The following is a 15,832-nucleotide window of genomic DNA, read 5'->3' as shown; positions in this document are numbered from 1 at the left end:
TATTTTAATGATGAAAACTGAATTGCAAGTTTAAACAGATATTCTCGTTATTTCTGTCTTCCCTTTCCTTTCTTTTCTCTCTCTCCTTTCCTCCAATCAGTTATTATCCACCATAGATAGATAGATTGATTAAGAGATAGGGGAATGCCAACCATATCCCTCTTATAACGTTCATATATCAATACCAATTAACTTTACTGGTAAGACCATATGTTTTTTAAATAATGCTTTGTTTAATTCCCTAGTTTCTGCAGGTAGTATATTTGGTGTGCACTATAAAGTAATCACTGAGGCCCAGATTCAACTATAGGGTGCCAATATCGGCGGCTGCCTAAAAAGTGGCTGCTGATTGCATGTCAATCATGTGACAGCACCCTATAGAGAATTGCGCCTCTGTGAAAGATAGGCGCCAGAAATGTAGGTCAGGGTTCCCCAGGCCTACGTTTCCGGTGCCGATCTTTGTCATGAATCGTGCCGATGTAGGCACTTTAGGCTGCCTATCACCACGCCCAGTATTAGCCACGCCCATAGTGGCATTCAGCAGCCTAAAGCACCTATGTAGGCATGATTCCAGCGCGTTGAGACTTGGTCAGCTAGCTGCTGAATATTGGCATAGCTGGCTGTGTTTCAGCCAGTCAAAAATAGACTGGAAATTTAGTGCTGGTGGCTGAATACAGCACCAGCATTGAATTTCTGGTATCGCTGCCTAGACCACAGTTCTTCAACCGCCGGTCCGCGGACCGGTGACGGTCCGCAGAAAATTTCTGCCGGTCCGCGCAGGGCCGGCGAGATCAAGACGGCAGTTAAATTTCCTGCCGACTGCGGTTCCTCCCGACTAATGTTCCTCCCAGCCTCAGGCGATCAAGATAGGCTGCCAACGTCGGGGCCTTCCCTCTCTGAGTCTCGCCTGTTCGGAAACAGGAAGTTGAAACAAAATAGGCGGGACTCAGAGAGTTAAGGTCCCGACGTCGGCAGCGTGTCTTGATCGCCACCCCTGCCGAGTTGCTGAAGAGGGCCGCGGGGAAGTTGCGATTAGACCGGAGAGAGCTGCAGATTCAGGTGCAGGTGGAGGGAGATGGTCAGCGTCTGCGAACAAGATCCTGGAGAGCCTTCACAGTGGCTGTCTCCCCTCCCACCAGCTCTCCAATTTGCCAGGGAAGTGATTTACCGGCAACTTCCTGCAGGCAAGTACCGAGAGCTGCTGGAAGGGGAGGAAGCCACTGTAGGAGGCTGGGAAGGTCTGGAAAAGGGAGAGCTGTTACTGGACTTGAAGGGAGTTAGAAGGAGAGATGCTGCTGGGAGGGGAGGAGGGAAAGGTATGGGAAGAGAGTTAATGTTGGATAGAGGGAGGAGGGAAGGGAGAAGAAGGAGAGATGCTGCTGGGAGGGGAGGAGTGAAAGAGATGGGAAGAGAGTTACTGTTGGATAGAGGGAGGAGGGAAGGGAGAAGAAGGAGAGATGCTGCTGGGAGGGAGGAGGGAAAGGGATGGGAAGAGAGTTAATGTTGGATAGAGGGAGGAGGGAAGGGAGAAGGAAAAAAAGGAAGGAGGGTAGGGAGAAAGAAAAAAGGAAGGAAACAGCTGGCAGGGAGATTACAGGAGGGGAAGGGGGTCAGGGTGGAATGGAGGGATCAGATGAGAGAAAGGGGAGAGAGAGGAATGAGAAAGTAGAGAGACATTGATGCTGGAAAGGGGGTCAGCAGAGAAATGAGAGAGGGATAAAGATGCTAGATCTGGTGTAGGAGAGATAAAAATGAAGAAGGCAGTGAAGCTGGAATGAATGATGTAAAAAGGAGAGAGGAAGATGGACAAGGAAGAGGGGCATAGAAAGAAGTCAGATACATATGGAAGGGGGAGAGGGCAGACATTGGATGGAACGGGCAGATGCTGGAAGGAAAAGAGTGAAAAGAAGATGAAAGCAGAAACCAGAGACAACAAAAGGTAGAAAAAAATAATTTTATTTCTATTTTGTCATTAGAATATATCAGATTTGAATTATATATCCTGCTAGAGACATAACTGGGGACTGCAGTATTCTGTTAGCATGATATTTCTATGTAGCATTCTATAATAACTTGGCTTGTTCAGTTTTCTTGATAGTAGAGGGGATATATGTGAAGGGGAGCGGAGACAAGGATTTTGTTGGTCCGTGCTCTGTATATTTGTATTTATAAAATCACAATTGTTCAGAATATTGTTTCTTTTTATACTTTAATAAAATATGTTCAATATAAAATCATAATTGCGGCTTGTGCAGATGGAATCAGATGGTTTGCGGGGACCGAGCTCGCGGAGATGGGGCGTAAACGGGGTTTTTAAATTTTAGTCCTAGTAGTTTGCCGGTCCACAAAATAATTCTTTTATTTCTGCCGGTCCACGGGTGTAAAAAGGTTGAAGAACACTGGCCTAGACAATGACACAGGGACAAATCTTCCCCGTCCCTGGGGGATCTCTCTATCCTCATCCCATCCCCATGAACTCTGTCCCATTCCTGCAAGCTCCATCCTCCTCTGCACAAGCCTCAAACACTTTAAAATCATAAGCGTTCGAGGCTTGTGCGGTTAAGACAGAGCTTACAGGAATGGGGCAGGGACAAAGACAGCAAAAAAAATTCATGGGATTGGGACGGAGAAATTGAGCTCCTGCGGGGACGGGGTAAAATTTGTCCCCGTGTCATTCTCTACTACCTACTTCAAGTGGTTTTGTAATGTACTTCCTGTAGCATTCTTTGCACTACACTAATCAGTATTTCCTTGAAAATTGCTCTGTAAGTCGCCTTGAATCTTCTTAGGCTTCGTGCAACTCATAAAACCCAGATTAGATTAGATCAGATTGTACAGGCAAGTAGAGTAAACAGAGGCAAATACCCTCTGGAGCTGCTTTGGTCATTCCTGCTCACTCTTTTTCTATATGCTTGTGTTTTTTCATTTCTACGTGGAATTGTTGCTAACTAAATCTGTCTTTCTTTAACCTTTTTTCCATCTTTGCTGCCCTCATCCTTTCTGTTTTATCCCCTTTCTCCTCAGTGTTTCATTGTTCATTTTATTTAATATCAGGCTATTACACGGGTAGGCAATTCCAGTCCTCGGGAGCCGGAGCCAGGTCAGGTTTTCAGGATATCCACAATAAATATGCAGGAGATAGATTTGCATCTCAAGGAGGCAGTGCATGCAAATCCATCTCATACATATTCATTGTGAATATCCTGAAAACCTGACCTGGCTCTGGCTCTTGAGGACCGGAATTACCTACCCCTGGGCTATTACATAAGCATAAGATATGAAAAAAGATCTGTTAGGAAGGAGCAAATTAAATCTTAGTTTCTTGATGTTTAGAAATATAGTTAAAAAAAACTTAAGTCACTGGTGATAGTTCTTTGTTGAATCGTTGTGTGGACCAGGGCTGCCCAAGTCCAGTCCTCGAGATCTACTGGCAGGCCAGGTTTTCAGGATATCCCCAAAGAATATGCATGAGAGAGATTTGCCTGCACTGCCTTCTTGGTATGCAAATCTCTCTCATGCATGTTCATTGGGGATATCCTGAGAACCTGGCCTGCCAGTAGATCTCGAGGACTGGACTTGGGCAGCCCTGGTGTGGACGGTTCATAGAAGACGTATGTTCTAGCTTTTCACTCCAAGAAAGATAGAAAATAAAGTTCATCTGTAGAAATCCATCACAGAAACTCCCTAACTCTGTATTACAACACCATTACAGATGCTCACATATTGGAACAGCATTACAGAAGCTCATGTAAACCGCTCTGAATTGACTCCCCAGTCATTTGCAGCAATATAGAAGCTTACAATAAACAATAAGGGACACATTCTGTAATTGGGTGCCTAAAAAGATAGACGCCTAAAGTTAGGCACTTATTTCATGTCAATCACACTTAGGCGCCCATTACAGAATCGTTTTTAGTTGCTTCCTAAAGGACATCTTGTCTATACATAGTCTCAAATATCTCTGTAAAGCAGGGGTGTCAAAGTCCCTCCTCGAGGGCTGCATTCCAGTTGGGTTTTCAGGATTTCCCTAATGAATATGCATGAGATCTATTTGCATGCACTGCTTTCATTGTATGCTAATAGATCTCATGCATATTCATTGGGAAAATCCTGAAAACCCGACTGGATTGCGGCCCTCAAGGAGGGACTTTGACACCCCTGCTGTAAAGTATTCCATTTCAGAGGACCCACCACACAAATGGCTGTTGTTTGCATCTTTTTGTGCTGAGTTTCACCAAGCACTTCTATTGATAACTTCATGGCAGACTCTGACCTTAATGTTCGAGAAGGTGTGTATTGTTTCAATGACTGCCTTAAACACCATGGTGTTACCCCATAGATTGCTTGGTGAACAATCATCAAAATGTTATAATCAATTGGCTTAATTTAAATGTGTGGCTAGCTACTTAGAGTGATGCTTCTGTCCGGTCCTTGAGGGCCGCAATCCAGTCGGGTTTTCAGGATTTCCCCAATGAATATGCATGAGATCTATTAGCATACAATGAAAGCAGTTAACGCAAATAGATCTCATGCATATTCATTGGGGAAATCCTGAAAACCTGACTGGATTGCGGCCCTCGAAGAGGGACTTTGACACCCCCAATGCTAAGTGAGCAAAGGACGCTATTATCTGAATGTAGTATACCAGGAGCAAGTTTTGCTGTTAAAGTAGACGGATGAGGCTGGGAGTACGTAAGAACCTGGAATGAATATGCCTGTATGTCCTTCCTGTCATTATATTTGCTAGAATTTTTAAGGTAAATTTTGAAGAGATTTATCCGGACAAAATTTAGTTGTCACAAAATAGCAATCCATGGGAGCGGTCTGACGTATAGGTCTAGTTCAGGAGTTCTTAATCAGTAGCACCTGCATTCAAAGAGGTGAAAAAGTGTGCAGAGAAGATTCTTGAAATCTGAGGCAATTTATTGAAACTTTCTAGACCAGGGCTGCCCAAGTCCGGTCCTCGAGATCTACTGGCAGGCCAGGTTTTCAGGATATCCACAATGAACATGCATGAGAGAGATTTGCATACCAAGAAGGCAGTGCAGGCAAATCTCTCTCTCATGCATATTCATTGTGGATATCCTTAAAACCTGGCCTGCCAGTAGATCTCGAGGACCGGACTTGGGCAGCCCTGTTCTAGACAGTGAAGGCAGTTCTTAAGTGTACTACTGTAATTTTGGAAGCAGTTAGCAGTTAACAGTAACAACATACAGAGCTGTCAGTAGTTACTAGTGGACACATGGTTTAGGAAGGGGGGGAATGAGGATTTCATTGATCAGTTAAAGGGGTGCAGGAACTAAAAAAGGTTAATGATCCCCTTGGACTAGTTGCTTTGGAGATCAGTGAGACTGTTATCCAAATATGTAGCTTTAACCAGTGGCAAACTTTGTTCTAGTTAAGTACTGTTGAATGTCTGATGAAAGTTACACTTGCAAGGCAGCCAGAAACGGACTTGATGTCTTTTGGAAGTTTGGGGAAATGGAGAAAACTCTATATATGTGGAATTGGAGAAAGTACTGTTATATCAGGATGCCTAAGTCGGGAGGCCAAATAAGCAGGTACAGAAAACCTATTTTATAAAGACACATGGGTGCCTTTGTAAAATGGCTCAACGAGACCCCACAGTACTCAGGGCTAAAGTGCAGCTGCATATATTGACATCAGCTCACAAGTAATAAACAGCTTAAGTATATGTGTAGGTGTGTGGTTTTTTTATAACATGTATGGGTATTTTGCAATACAGAATGACACGGTGACAAAATTCATCACCGTTCCCGTCCCCGTGGGAAACAATCCCGTGTCATTCTTTAGTGTCTATCTCAACCTCAGTCCTTTCACACCAGCATTCTTCAATGCAAGGCTCATTCATAATTTGATTCTTATCTGAGCCAAGTATAGGATAATGAACCCATTGTGGCATCACTGATGAGGTTAGCTTTTAGGCATTGGTGGAATAAGGCATTATGACATCACAATTTCTGCTCTGGATACCAGAGATTGTCATTCTTTAGTGTCTATCTCAACCTCAGCCTTTCTACACCAGCCTTCTTCAATGCAAGGCTTGAGGGTCAGTGGCTGTGCCCATTCATACTCTGATTCTTCCCTCTCTCCTTAAAGAATGACATATGGGGATTTTGTCATCGTGTCATTCACTGCTTTGCAACTCCACCTGTGCTCTGCCCAAATACCTCCCCCAAAAACACATACACTTGAGTTATGTACAAATATGTACCTTCTTCTCATATTGTATACTTATTCACACATTTGGGTACAACAGCATTTACTTGAAAAAAAGGCTTTCTAAAATTACCCCTTAAGAAATTAATTTGACTTGAGAGGAAATTTGCATGTGTCTGATGAAATATGCTGAAGAGAAAAACCCTACTGAAGAATTAGTGGGGGAAACATGTAGGATTACAAATTATTTATTTGATTGTATTTATTTTCTTCCCCAGGCCTCTTCCTGATCCTTGGCTTGATGCTGTACCCTGCAGGTTGGGGTTCTTCCAAAGCAATGTTTTACTGTGGAAACTATGCATCCGCCTATAAACTGGGAGACTGCTCACTGGGCTGGGCTTTCTACACAGCCATTGGAGGCACCATGCTGACATTCATCTGTGCAGTCCTCTCGGCCCAAGCAGAAATTGCGACGTCCAGTGACAAGGTGCAGGAAGAGATAGAAGAGGGCAAAAGTCTGATCTGTCTGCTTTAATCGGACAGGAAAACTGTTGACTTATTTTGTCGTCATTGACTTGATAGAGGCGTCAGCTTTGTTTATCTGCCTCACTCTCTTTTGCTTATATGACTAAGCATGTGGATCAAAGCCTGGAATTAGTCTGACTCCAGAAGAACCCAAAAGCAAAGAAGGTGCCTGACCAAATGGAAGGGTTAAAGACATTTCAAACTTGATAGCTTGACAGAATAGTCATGAACAATAAGCAAAATAAAACTGTAAATAGTGTATAAACTTTGTTTAGTAGATTTCCTAAATTCATCTCCCAACCCTCACTATCACTTTGAAGGATTTTTAGAAAATAAGAGCAGCCTATTTCTTTTGGGTGTATAGCACAAAATTGGGCTTTTTCTCAAAAGTATCCTTTCTAAGCTAGAAATCATTGTTACCTGTACAAATCCACTGTCTTGTCATTGAGTACACGTTTTATTACAGCACAAAATGAATGTAGAGAATATATGTTGTAATTACAAAAGGGAAAACATGGCCATTACATCATTGCCAGTAACATGCATGAACTGGAGATAAACAGTGATGCACATACTTATAGACATCAGCTGATCTAAGAATTAATAGATCACTTTGGTGAAGATGGAAGACTGGCAACTTAACTGTGGATTATTTTATTAAAGATGTTTTTAAGCACATTAAATTAAGTATGAGATACAGTATGTACCACTAGTGGAAATTCTGCTGTGAATCCTCAGGACTAAGGGAGAACGCTGTCCCAGTTCCAATGCAGCTGAGAGTACTGGCACTAGGTCAACAGCACACTCAGAGCATGTGATGTGCTTCACTGCTTTACTACAATCAGCCTCATTTTTATTCTTTATACCAGGGCATTATAGCCCTGTGGACTTCCAATTACTATTCCTTAATACAGTAATGTGAGCGACCAAGATGATAAAGGGGTGGAACTCCTCTCGTATGAAGAAAGACTAAAAAGATTAAGGCTCTTCAGCTTGGAAGAGAGACGGCTGAGGGGAGATATGATTGAAGTCTACAAAATCCTGAGTGGAGTAGAACAGGTACAAGTGGATCGATTTTTCACTCCGTCAAAAATTACAAAGACTAGGGGACACTTGATGAAGTTCCAGGAAATACTTTTGGAACCAATAGGAGGAAATATTTTTTCACTCAGATAATAGCTAAGCTCTGGGACACATTGCCAGAGGTTGTGGTAAGAGCGGATAGCATAGCTGGTTTTAAGAAGGGTTTGGACAATTTCCTGGAGGAATAGCACATAGTCTGTTATTGAGAAAGACATGGGGATAGCCACTGCTTGCCCTAGATCGGTAGCATGGAATATTGCTACACCTTGGGTTTTGGCCAGGTACTAGTGAACTGGATTGGCCACCGTGAGAACAGGCTACTGGGCTTGATGGACCTTTGATCTGACCCAGTAAGGCTGTTCTTATGTAATGTGGAACTTCCCAAACCTGTTCTGGAAATCCCACAAGCCAGTTGGGTTTTTAGAATCTCCACAGTGAATGCACGCAAATAGATTTGCATATGAAGAGCTTAGTTCAAAACCTGCTAATATGAAGAACAGTTTTATTTTCAAGAGCAAATCTCACACAGCTCAGCATATGGCTATCTAGAAAGAAGTTTGAGGGAAATTCTATAAAAGGCACCTAAAGATAGGTGCCAAATAGGAGCATAAGTTAGGCGCCTAACTCCAAAGTAGGTGTGTTTAGGGGTGAAGGACTTAGATGCAATTCTCTAAAGTAGATTCCTATAATATAAGTTTTAGCTAGGCACGATTCTGTAATGGGCGCTTACATAGTAACATAGTAAATGACAGCAGACAAAGACCCGAATGGTCCATCCAGTCTGCCCAACCTGATTCAATTTAAATTTTTTCTTCTTAGCTCTTTCTATGCAAGCTCTACCTGGTACTGTGCTTAGGTTCCAACTGCCGAAATCTCCATCAAAACCTACTCCAGCCATTGAAGTCCTCTCCAGTCCATCCTCCCCCAAACAGCCATATACAGACACAGACTGTGCAAGTCTGCCCAGTACTGGCCTTAGTTCAATATTTAATATTATTTTCTGAGTCTAGATAAGCACATAAGCACATAAGCAATGCCTCTGCCGGGTCAGACCTGAGGTCCATCGTGCCCAGCAGTCCGCTCACGCGGCGGCCCAACAGGTCCAGAACCTGCGTAATAATCCTCTATCTATACCCCTCTATCCCCTTTTCCAACAGGAAATTGTCCAATCCTTTCTTAAACCCCAGTACCGTACTCTGCCCTATTACATCCTCTGGAAGCGCATTCCAGGTGTCCACCACCCGCTGAGTAAAGAAAAACTTCCTAGCATTTGTTTTGAATCTATCCCCTTCTAATTTTTCCGAATGCCCTCTTGTTCTTTTATGTTTTGAAAGTTTGAAGAATCTGTCTCTCTCCACTTTCTCTATGCCCTTCATGATCTTGTAGGTCTCTATCATGTCTCCTCTGAGTCTCCGCTTTTCCAGGGAGAAGAGCTCCAGCTTCTCCAATCTTTCAGTGTATGAAAGGTTTTCCATGCCCTTAATCATTCGTGTCGCTCTCCTCTGGACCCTCTCAAGTATTGCCATATCCTTCTTAAGATGCGGTGACCAATACTGAACACAGTACTCCAGGTGCGGGCGCACCATTGCCCGATACAACGGCAGGATGACTTCTTTCGTTCTGGTCGTAATACCATTTTTAATAATACCCAACATTCTGTTCGCCTTCTTCGCGGCTGCTGCGCATTGCGCCGTTGACTTCATTGTTGTATCCACCAGTACACCCAAATCTCTTTCAAGGTTACTTCCCTCTAATACTAATCCCCCCATTTGGTAGCTGAACATCGGGTTCTTTCTCCCTATATGCATGACCTTGCATTTCCCTACATTGAATTTCATCTGCCATTTATTTGCCCACTCCTCCAGTTTGCTTAGGTCTCTTTGTAGGGCCTCACACTCTTCCGTACTTCTGACCCTTCTACAGAGTTTAGTGTCATCCGCAAATTTTATAACTTCACATTTCGTCCCCGTTTCCAGGTCATTAATAAATACATTGAACAGCAGCGGTCCAAGTACAGACCCCTGCGGAACTCCACTCGTGACTTTTCTCCAGCCCGAGTAGTGACCTTTCACTCCAACCCTCTGTCTCCTGCCTGCCAACCAGTGTTTGACCCATCTGTGTACGTCCCCTTCCACCCCGTGGTTCCACAGCTTCCTAAGTAACCGCTCATGGGGTACCTTGTCAAAGGCCTTTTGGAAGTCAAGGTAGATGATGTCTACAGGTTCCCCTTTGTCCAAATGGCTGTTTACCCCCTCGAAGAAGTGCAGTAAGTTTGTTTGGCACGATCTTCCCTTGCAGAAGCCATGTTGGCTCGCTTTCATCAGCCCATTTTTTTCGATGTGCTCACAGATGCTGTCCTTTATCAGTGCTTCTACCATCTTGCCTGGAACCGATGTCAAACTTACCGGCCTATAGTTTCCCGGGTCTCCTCTTGACCCCTTTTTAAAGATAGGTGTAACATTTGCTATCTTCCAGTCCTCTGGTATCTCTCCAGTTTTCAATGATAGGTTGCAAACTCGTTGGAGTATTTCCGCTATCTCATTTCTTAGTTCTTTTAGTACCCTAGAGTGGATTCCGTCTGGGCCTGGTGATTTGTCGCTTTTCAATCTATCTATCTGTTGGAGGACATCCTCATGGCTCACCTCTATTGCCGACAGTTTTTCTTCTTGATCACCATGGAAGATCACGTCGGGTTCCGGTACATTGGATGTGTCCTCGCTTGTGAAGACTGACGAGAAGAATTTGTTTAACCTGTCAGCTACCTCTTTTTGCTTCTTTATCACTCCCTTTTTATCTCCATCATCCAACGGTCCTACTTCCTCCCACGCCGGTTTCTTCCCCTTAACATATCTGAAGAATGATTTGAAGTTTTTTGCCTCCCTGGCCAGTCTCTCTTCGTATTCTCTTTTCGCTCTCCTAACCACTTGGTGACATTCTCTTTGGCCTTTGTATTCTTTGAACTCAGTCACCGGTTTCCTCTCCACCACCTCTCTCGGGAGCGCATTCCAGGCATCCACCACCCTCTCCATAAAGTAGAATTTCCTAACATTGCCCCTGAATCTACCACCCCTCAACCTCAAATTATGTCCTCTGGTTTTACCATTTTCCTTTCTCTGGAAAAGATTTTGTTCTACGTTAATACCCTTCAAGTATTTGAACGTCTGAATCATATCTCCCCTGTCCCTCTTTTCCTCTAGGGCAGGGGTGTCCAACCTTTTGGCTTCCCTGGGCTGCATTGGCCGAAATAAATGTTTCTGGGATTGCCCAAACGCTGCAGCAAGACAGAGGAGGGAGCTGGCAAGTCGGTAAACACCCGGGGGCAGCAGAGGAAAACACCGCATCGCCCTTAACCAGGGCCGCACAAAATACTTCACGGGGTCACAGGTTGGACACCCCTGCTCTAGGGTATACATATTCAGGGCTTCCAGTCTCTCCTCATACGTCTTCTTAGGTGTGATTGACATGAAATAGGTGCCTAACTTTAGGCGTCTATCTTTTTAAGCACCCAATTACAGAATCTTTCCCTTTGTGTCCAATATATTTGCAATTAAATAATGTACTTAACAGATTTGGAACTCCTTCTTCATATGCTGAGTCTTGTATACATGCAGCTTTCTCTCAAGCTTAGTGTGGAGATTCTGAATACCAGCTGTCTCCTTGATTCTAAATTCAGGTTCGGGAAAACTTGCAATATGAACACATACTCAATAAAGAAACGTTTTTGTTCATAAGTTTTTTAAATGAATGTAGATAGCCACACACGCATCTCTTGCCAATCATGAAATCTGTGTCCAACACAATAAGGTTTATCTAATTTGTTTTTAGAATTTAGTTGGAATTATTATTAGCAGAAAAAAAAATGATATGTAGGATTAATAGGGCTCCTTTTATCAAGCCGCGCTAGCGGGGTTAACGCCCGCGACGTTTCATCACGCGCTAACCCCCGCGCTGGCCAAAAACTACTGCCTGCTCAAGAGAAGGCGGTAGCGGCTAGCGCGGCCGGTGCTTTAACGCGCACTATTACGAATGTTAAACCGCTGGCGCGGCTTGATAAAAAGAGCCCGTAGTTTGTATGCAGATGTTTATGGGTGTAGTTTAAGAAGCATTCCCACAGTTTTCCTAATAAACCAGCTCAGGAACACAAGCTCCCCATAGCTCCCGCTCAACAAACCTTTTAAGCATGAATGCATGTAGAGGGGAAAAGTCCGATTAGTTAAATTCTTGATGCATTTAAATAGATAAAAATGAAGCATCTCAACAGTTTGTCTCACTTTCCTATAAAAGGGTCGCAGGAGCCAGAAATGCATTTAAGATAAAAACAGTTCCCATGCAAATATTGTACAAGCACACATTCTACCTTCTAAAATGTGTTAGTGGCTGATGAAATGACATCAGACAACAGGAAGAAAGGAATGAGGCGGCTAGGTGCTCCTCTCTGTAAGATGTGCTACTGGGAATGCTGGATGCTGGGGACGGGCAGACCGGATGGGCCATTTGGCCTTTATCTGCTATCATATTTCTCTGTGTCTTGTATTGATGTTTGCTCTGTCGTCATAATATCAAGCACGTTTGATATTGTAGTTAGCCTTTTCAATGTCAATATCATTACTTCTGTTAACCCTTTCAGGACCATAAGGATCGTAGGCCAATTTTTGTGGTTTTGACGACATTTTTATGGTAAAAAGGGCTTGCAGATGCCAAACAATTGATTTTTTTTTTGTGAAATATCATTATTTTTTATAAAAAAAATCACACTTCTGGCTTATGGACAGTGTGACAAGTGAATCTTCTCGTCAATCTGGCAACGACGCTAATGAATGAATGTCGGAACCAGTTTGTTTACATAAAGGCAGTATCATATGGAATCCGTACATATCAAATTTAGAACTGTAGACTATCCCAATCAAAATTTATAGGATTTTAAAGTTATGGGACAAATATGTCCCTTGGTCCTGAAAGGGCTACAAGATATACTGGGGGAAAAAAATCCATGGTATACTATATTCTTAATTTGAGCCCTGCAGCATACACCACATAATAAAGGTCCCTTGATTTTCTGTTTACACCTTTCCATATTCTGCACCAGCACCCCCCTTAGGCTGGTTGCCCAGGGCCCATGGTCCCTTCCCATTAGTAGGCCACTGGAAAAATATAAAACTAATGATTCTTTTGTCATGGTTTTACCCTGCAACTATTCTCGCAAGAAATATGATGGCAGAAATTGCCTTGTACATCCTAACTTCATACTAAGAAGGAGCAATTTGGACTGTATTACTGGCCCTTTTTATTGAAACACAATCTTTTTCTTTTTTAGGACAATTCTGTCAAAGTAGTGTCTCCAAATAGGTTAGCTTCTGTCACCGAGGGGGTATTAATATCTTTTTGTGGCAACGTGTTGATTTTGCTAGCAATTAATTAAGTTTAGCCTTGAAACATTTAATTGAAATTGTTTTCTCTGTCCTTAAACTAGACCTATCCAGACCAGCTTCCCAGGACTACATTAGAAGTTTCTCTGACTTCCTACCTAAACTTTCCCTGCTGTGCTGTTCTGTTCTGCTCAGGAATCTTTTCTCAGTCTGTACTGTTATTCTGATTCCTGTTAAAAGACATAAGAGGGTTTAGGTGCTGAAACAAGATACTATATGCAGTATTTTACAGAACCATGTAATGTCTTCTATCAGTAATGTACAACATACTGAAGCCGACATCCTCCAAAAGCCACTTTTAAGTGAAATCGATCACTGTTTTAGCTTTCGGTGCCACTCCTTTTGTCAGACAACCAACCATTTCTCAGGGAGGTTTGCCTTGCAGTTCAAGAACCACTGCTCTAAACATAATCTACCATTTGTTTGAACATTTTTGTTTCCTGTGGTTTTCTTTATTCAGTGGATTACAGTCTTCAAGTATATCGTGCACTGACAAATTATTTTGTAGAAGCAGGAACTGTTAACAGCAAAATGGTAAGAAAACTAGAAGAAACAGGAATACAGAAGCTATCAAATTTGCAGTATATAAAAAGAACTGTAGCAGGTTGTCCACAGCATGAAAGCTTTGCTAGAGCTGGAATGCGGGGCTTTAGCAACATAGGAAAAAAAAGCCACCTTGGGCTGTGGTTTCACATTGACAGGGGTTTTGCACTAAGACTGTATAGACTACATCAGATATTACTTTTAAAACCTCAGTAGAGAGTAACGGGAATGAATACAATATTGTTACACAGCCACAGGTCTTAAGGCTAGGCCTGAAAACTTAAGGCTTAACTTAAGGCTAGGCTCCTCCTAGCTTAAAATGCCATCTGCATGCACTGAACTTAAGTGGTTTGTGACTGGGACATGGCCTGCTCCTTGTATTTTGCATTCTGTCTCCATATGAAAGATTTTGGATTTGAACCATATGCTTGTTCACAGAGGATCTATTCACTGGCAGCAACAAGAAAAGAAAAATGGATTCTGCCTACAAAGGATTCTATTCAGCCATTCTTTAATAACCCTTAGACTGATTAAAAATATATATACAGTATTTAAGCAAATAAGCACAAACTGTTGCCGAACTGGAACACATAAGGAGCAAATTAAATGGACAATAGACTGAGAAGACATGCAAGAAACTCTTTGACGCTTTTTATGTACAGTGTTTTGGGTTAGTGGTCTTTAACAATTGCCAAAGTTGCCTTCTAGCTTATGGATTTTTCCTACAGCATGTTTACTGAACTTTGAAAAGGAGAATTATAAGTTGCAAACTTCCCCAAATGAAACAGATATGTCCAAGTGTCTTAGCGTGCTCTGTTTTTACTTTCCTGTATGAACTCTTGAACAGTTTTGTCATGGATTCTGTCACAACTGTGTGCTCTTAAGTTACTCTGAAGTTGTGATCCATTGACTTGATTTTTGTACAGACAAATTTCTGAACCTCTTGTGGTTTGATCATCTTTTGTTACCAAAAGTGCCATAGTCGTTCAGCTGTAACCTATTTAAAATATGCATGCACATGAATAGGTGTAATGTGCAATAATAAGGGTATGTGTTTAGAATAAAAGAAATGGGATACTTTGAAAGATCAGTCAGATGAAAGACTGAGGGCTCCTTTTACTAAGCTGCGATAGCGGTTTTAGCGCACGCGCTATACGCTAACACCAGCACTGAGTTGGCGTTAGTTCTAGCCACGCGTGGGTTTAGCTTGCGCGGCAATTCTGCGCGCGCTAAAAACGCTATCGCAGCTTAGTAAAAGGAGCCAGGAGTTATGCAAATGGTATAGGATCCCTGTATGCTAAGCGATCAATTTGTTGGGCGTTAGATTTATGAAAAATGTACCTGATTTAGAATGATGTACTAGGTGTGATTAAAAAGCAAAAAATATTCTTACAAATTCAGAAAATTATATGTGCCACGTTACTTGTGTAACAAGTTGTAATATCAAATTTATAAATGGAATCCTCCCACAAACAATCTGAAGAGTGCCCAGAATAGCACCCAATGGAGTTCACCATCAGAATAGAAAAGGAACAGGAAATCTACTTGAGAGAGCTTATTGGATCCTTTAGCAGGTTAAGATGGCACCCAGGTGTCATACGTTTTCCTAGGCCTTTCCCTGCTACTTATCACAAGTTCTGGAAATTATTTTTCCTGCTGTCAAGATGTCTCTCACTCTCTTCAAAGGCTCAACATATTAAAATTCAGCACCTGAAAGGAGATGTATTGAAGTTATATTGGAAAAAGCAGAAAATAAGAAAATGATTTTTCTAATATAGTAGGACGTTTTGGTCCATGTGTCTTCCTCCACATTTTCACTGCAGTAAATGGTACCTTCATCTCTCTAACAGGATACATAGACAAAACCACACGAGACAATCACAGGCGGACAATCGCGTGCTGGATTCAAAACAATATTTTACAGCGGTCCGAGGGGGCGTGGAGTGGAAAACCCCCCCCCCCCACACTTTACTGTTGGGGGAATCCCCCCCCCCCCCCATTATAGAGAAAACAGCCCTTTTCCCTCTTTTATAGGGAAAAATTACAGTTTCCTCTGTAATGGGAGGTTCCTCCCA

General features: G+C 42.5%; 1 protein-coding gene across 4 annotated transcripts in view; it reads left to right on the top strand.

Moving 5' to 3' along the window:
- LHFPL2 (LHFPL tetraspan subfamily member 2) overlaps positions 1-15,200 on the top strand; it is a 455,941-nt gene extending 440,741 nt beyond the window's left edge. For all 4 annotated transcript variants that reach the window (XM_033929476.1, XM_033929484.1, XM_033929504.1 and 1 more), the window contains 2 exons: positions 6,459-7,764; positions 13,259-15,200. In XM_033929476.1, coding sequence (XP_033785367.1) covers positions 6,459-6,715 — 257 coding nt within the window. In that variant the 3' untranslated portion in view covers positions 6,716-7,764; positions 13,259-15,200. The remainder of the gene's footprint in view (positions 1-6,458; positions 7,765-13,258) is intronic.
- Positions 15,201-15,832: the final 632 nt, after the last annotated feature.

Source organism: Geotrypetes seraphini, chromosome 1 (genome assembly GCF_902459505.1).
Source record: "Geotrypetes seraphini chromosome 1, aGeoSer1.1, whole genome shotgun sequence".
Lineage (NCBI taxonomy): Eukaryota > Metazoa > Chordata > Amphibia > Gymnophiona > Dermophiidae > Geotrypetes > Geotrypetes seraphini.
This window is presented reverse-complemented; position numbering and strand designations above follow the sequence as displayed.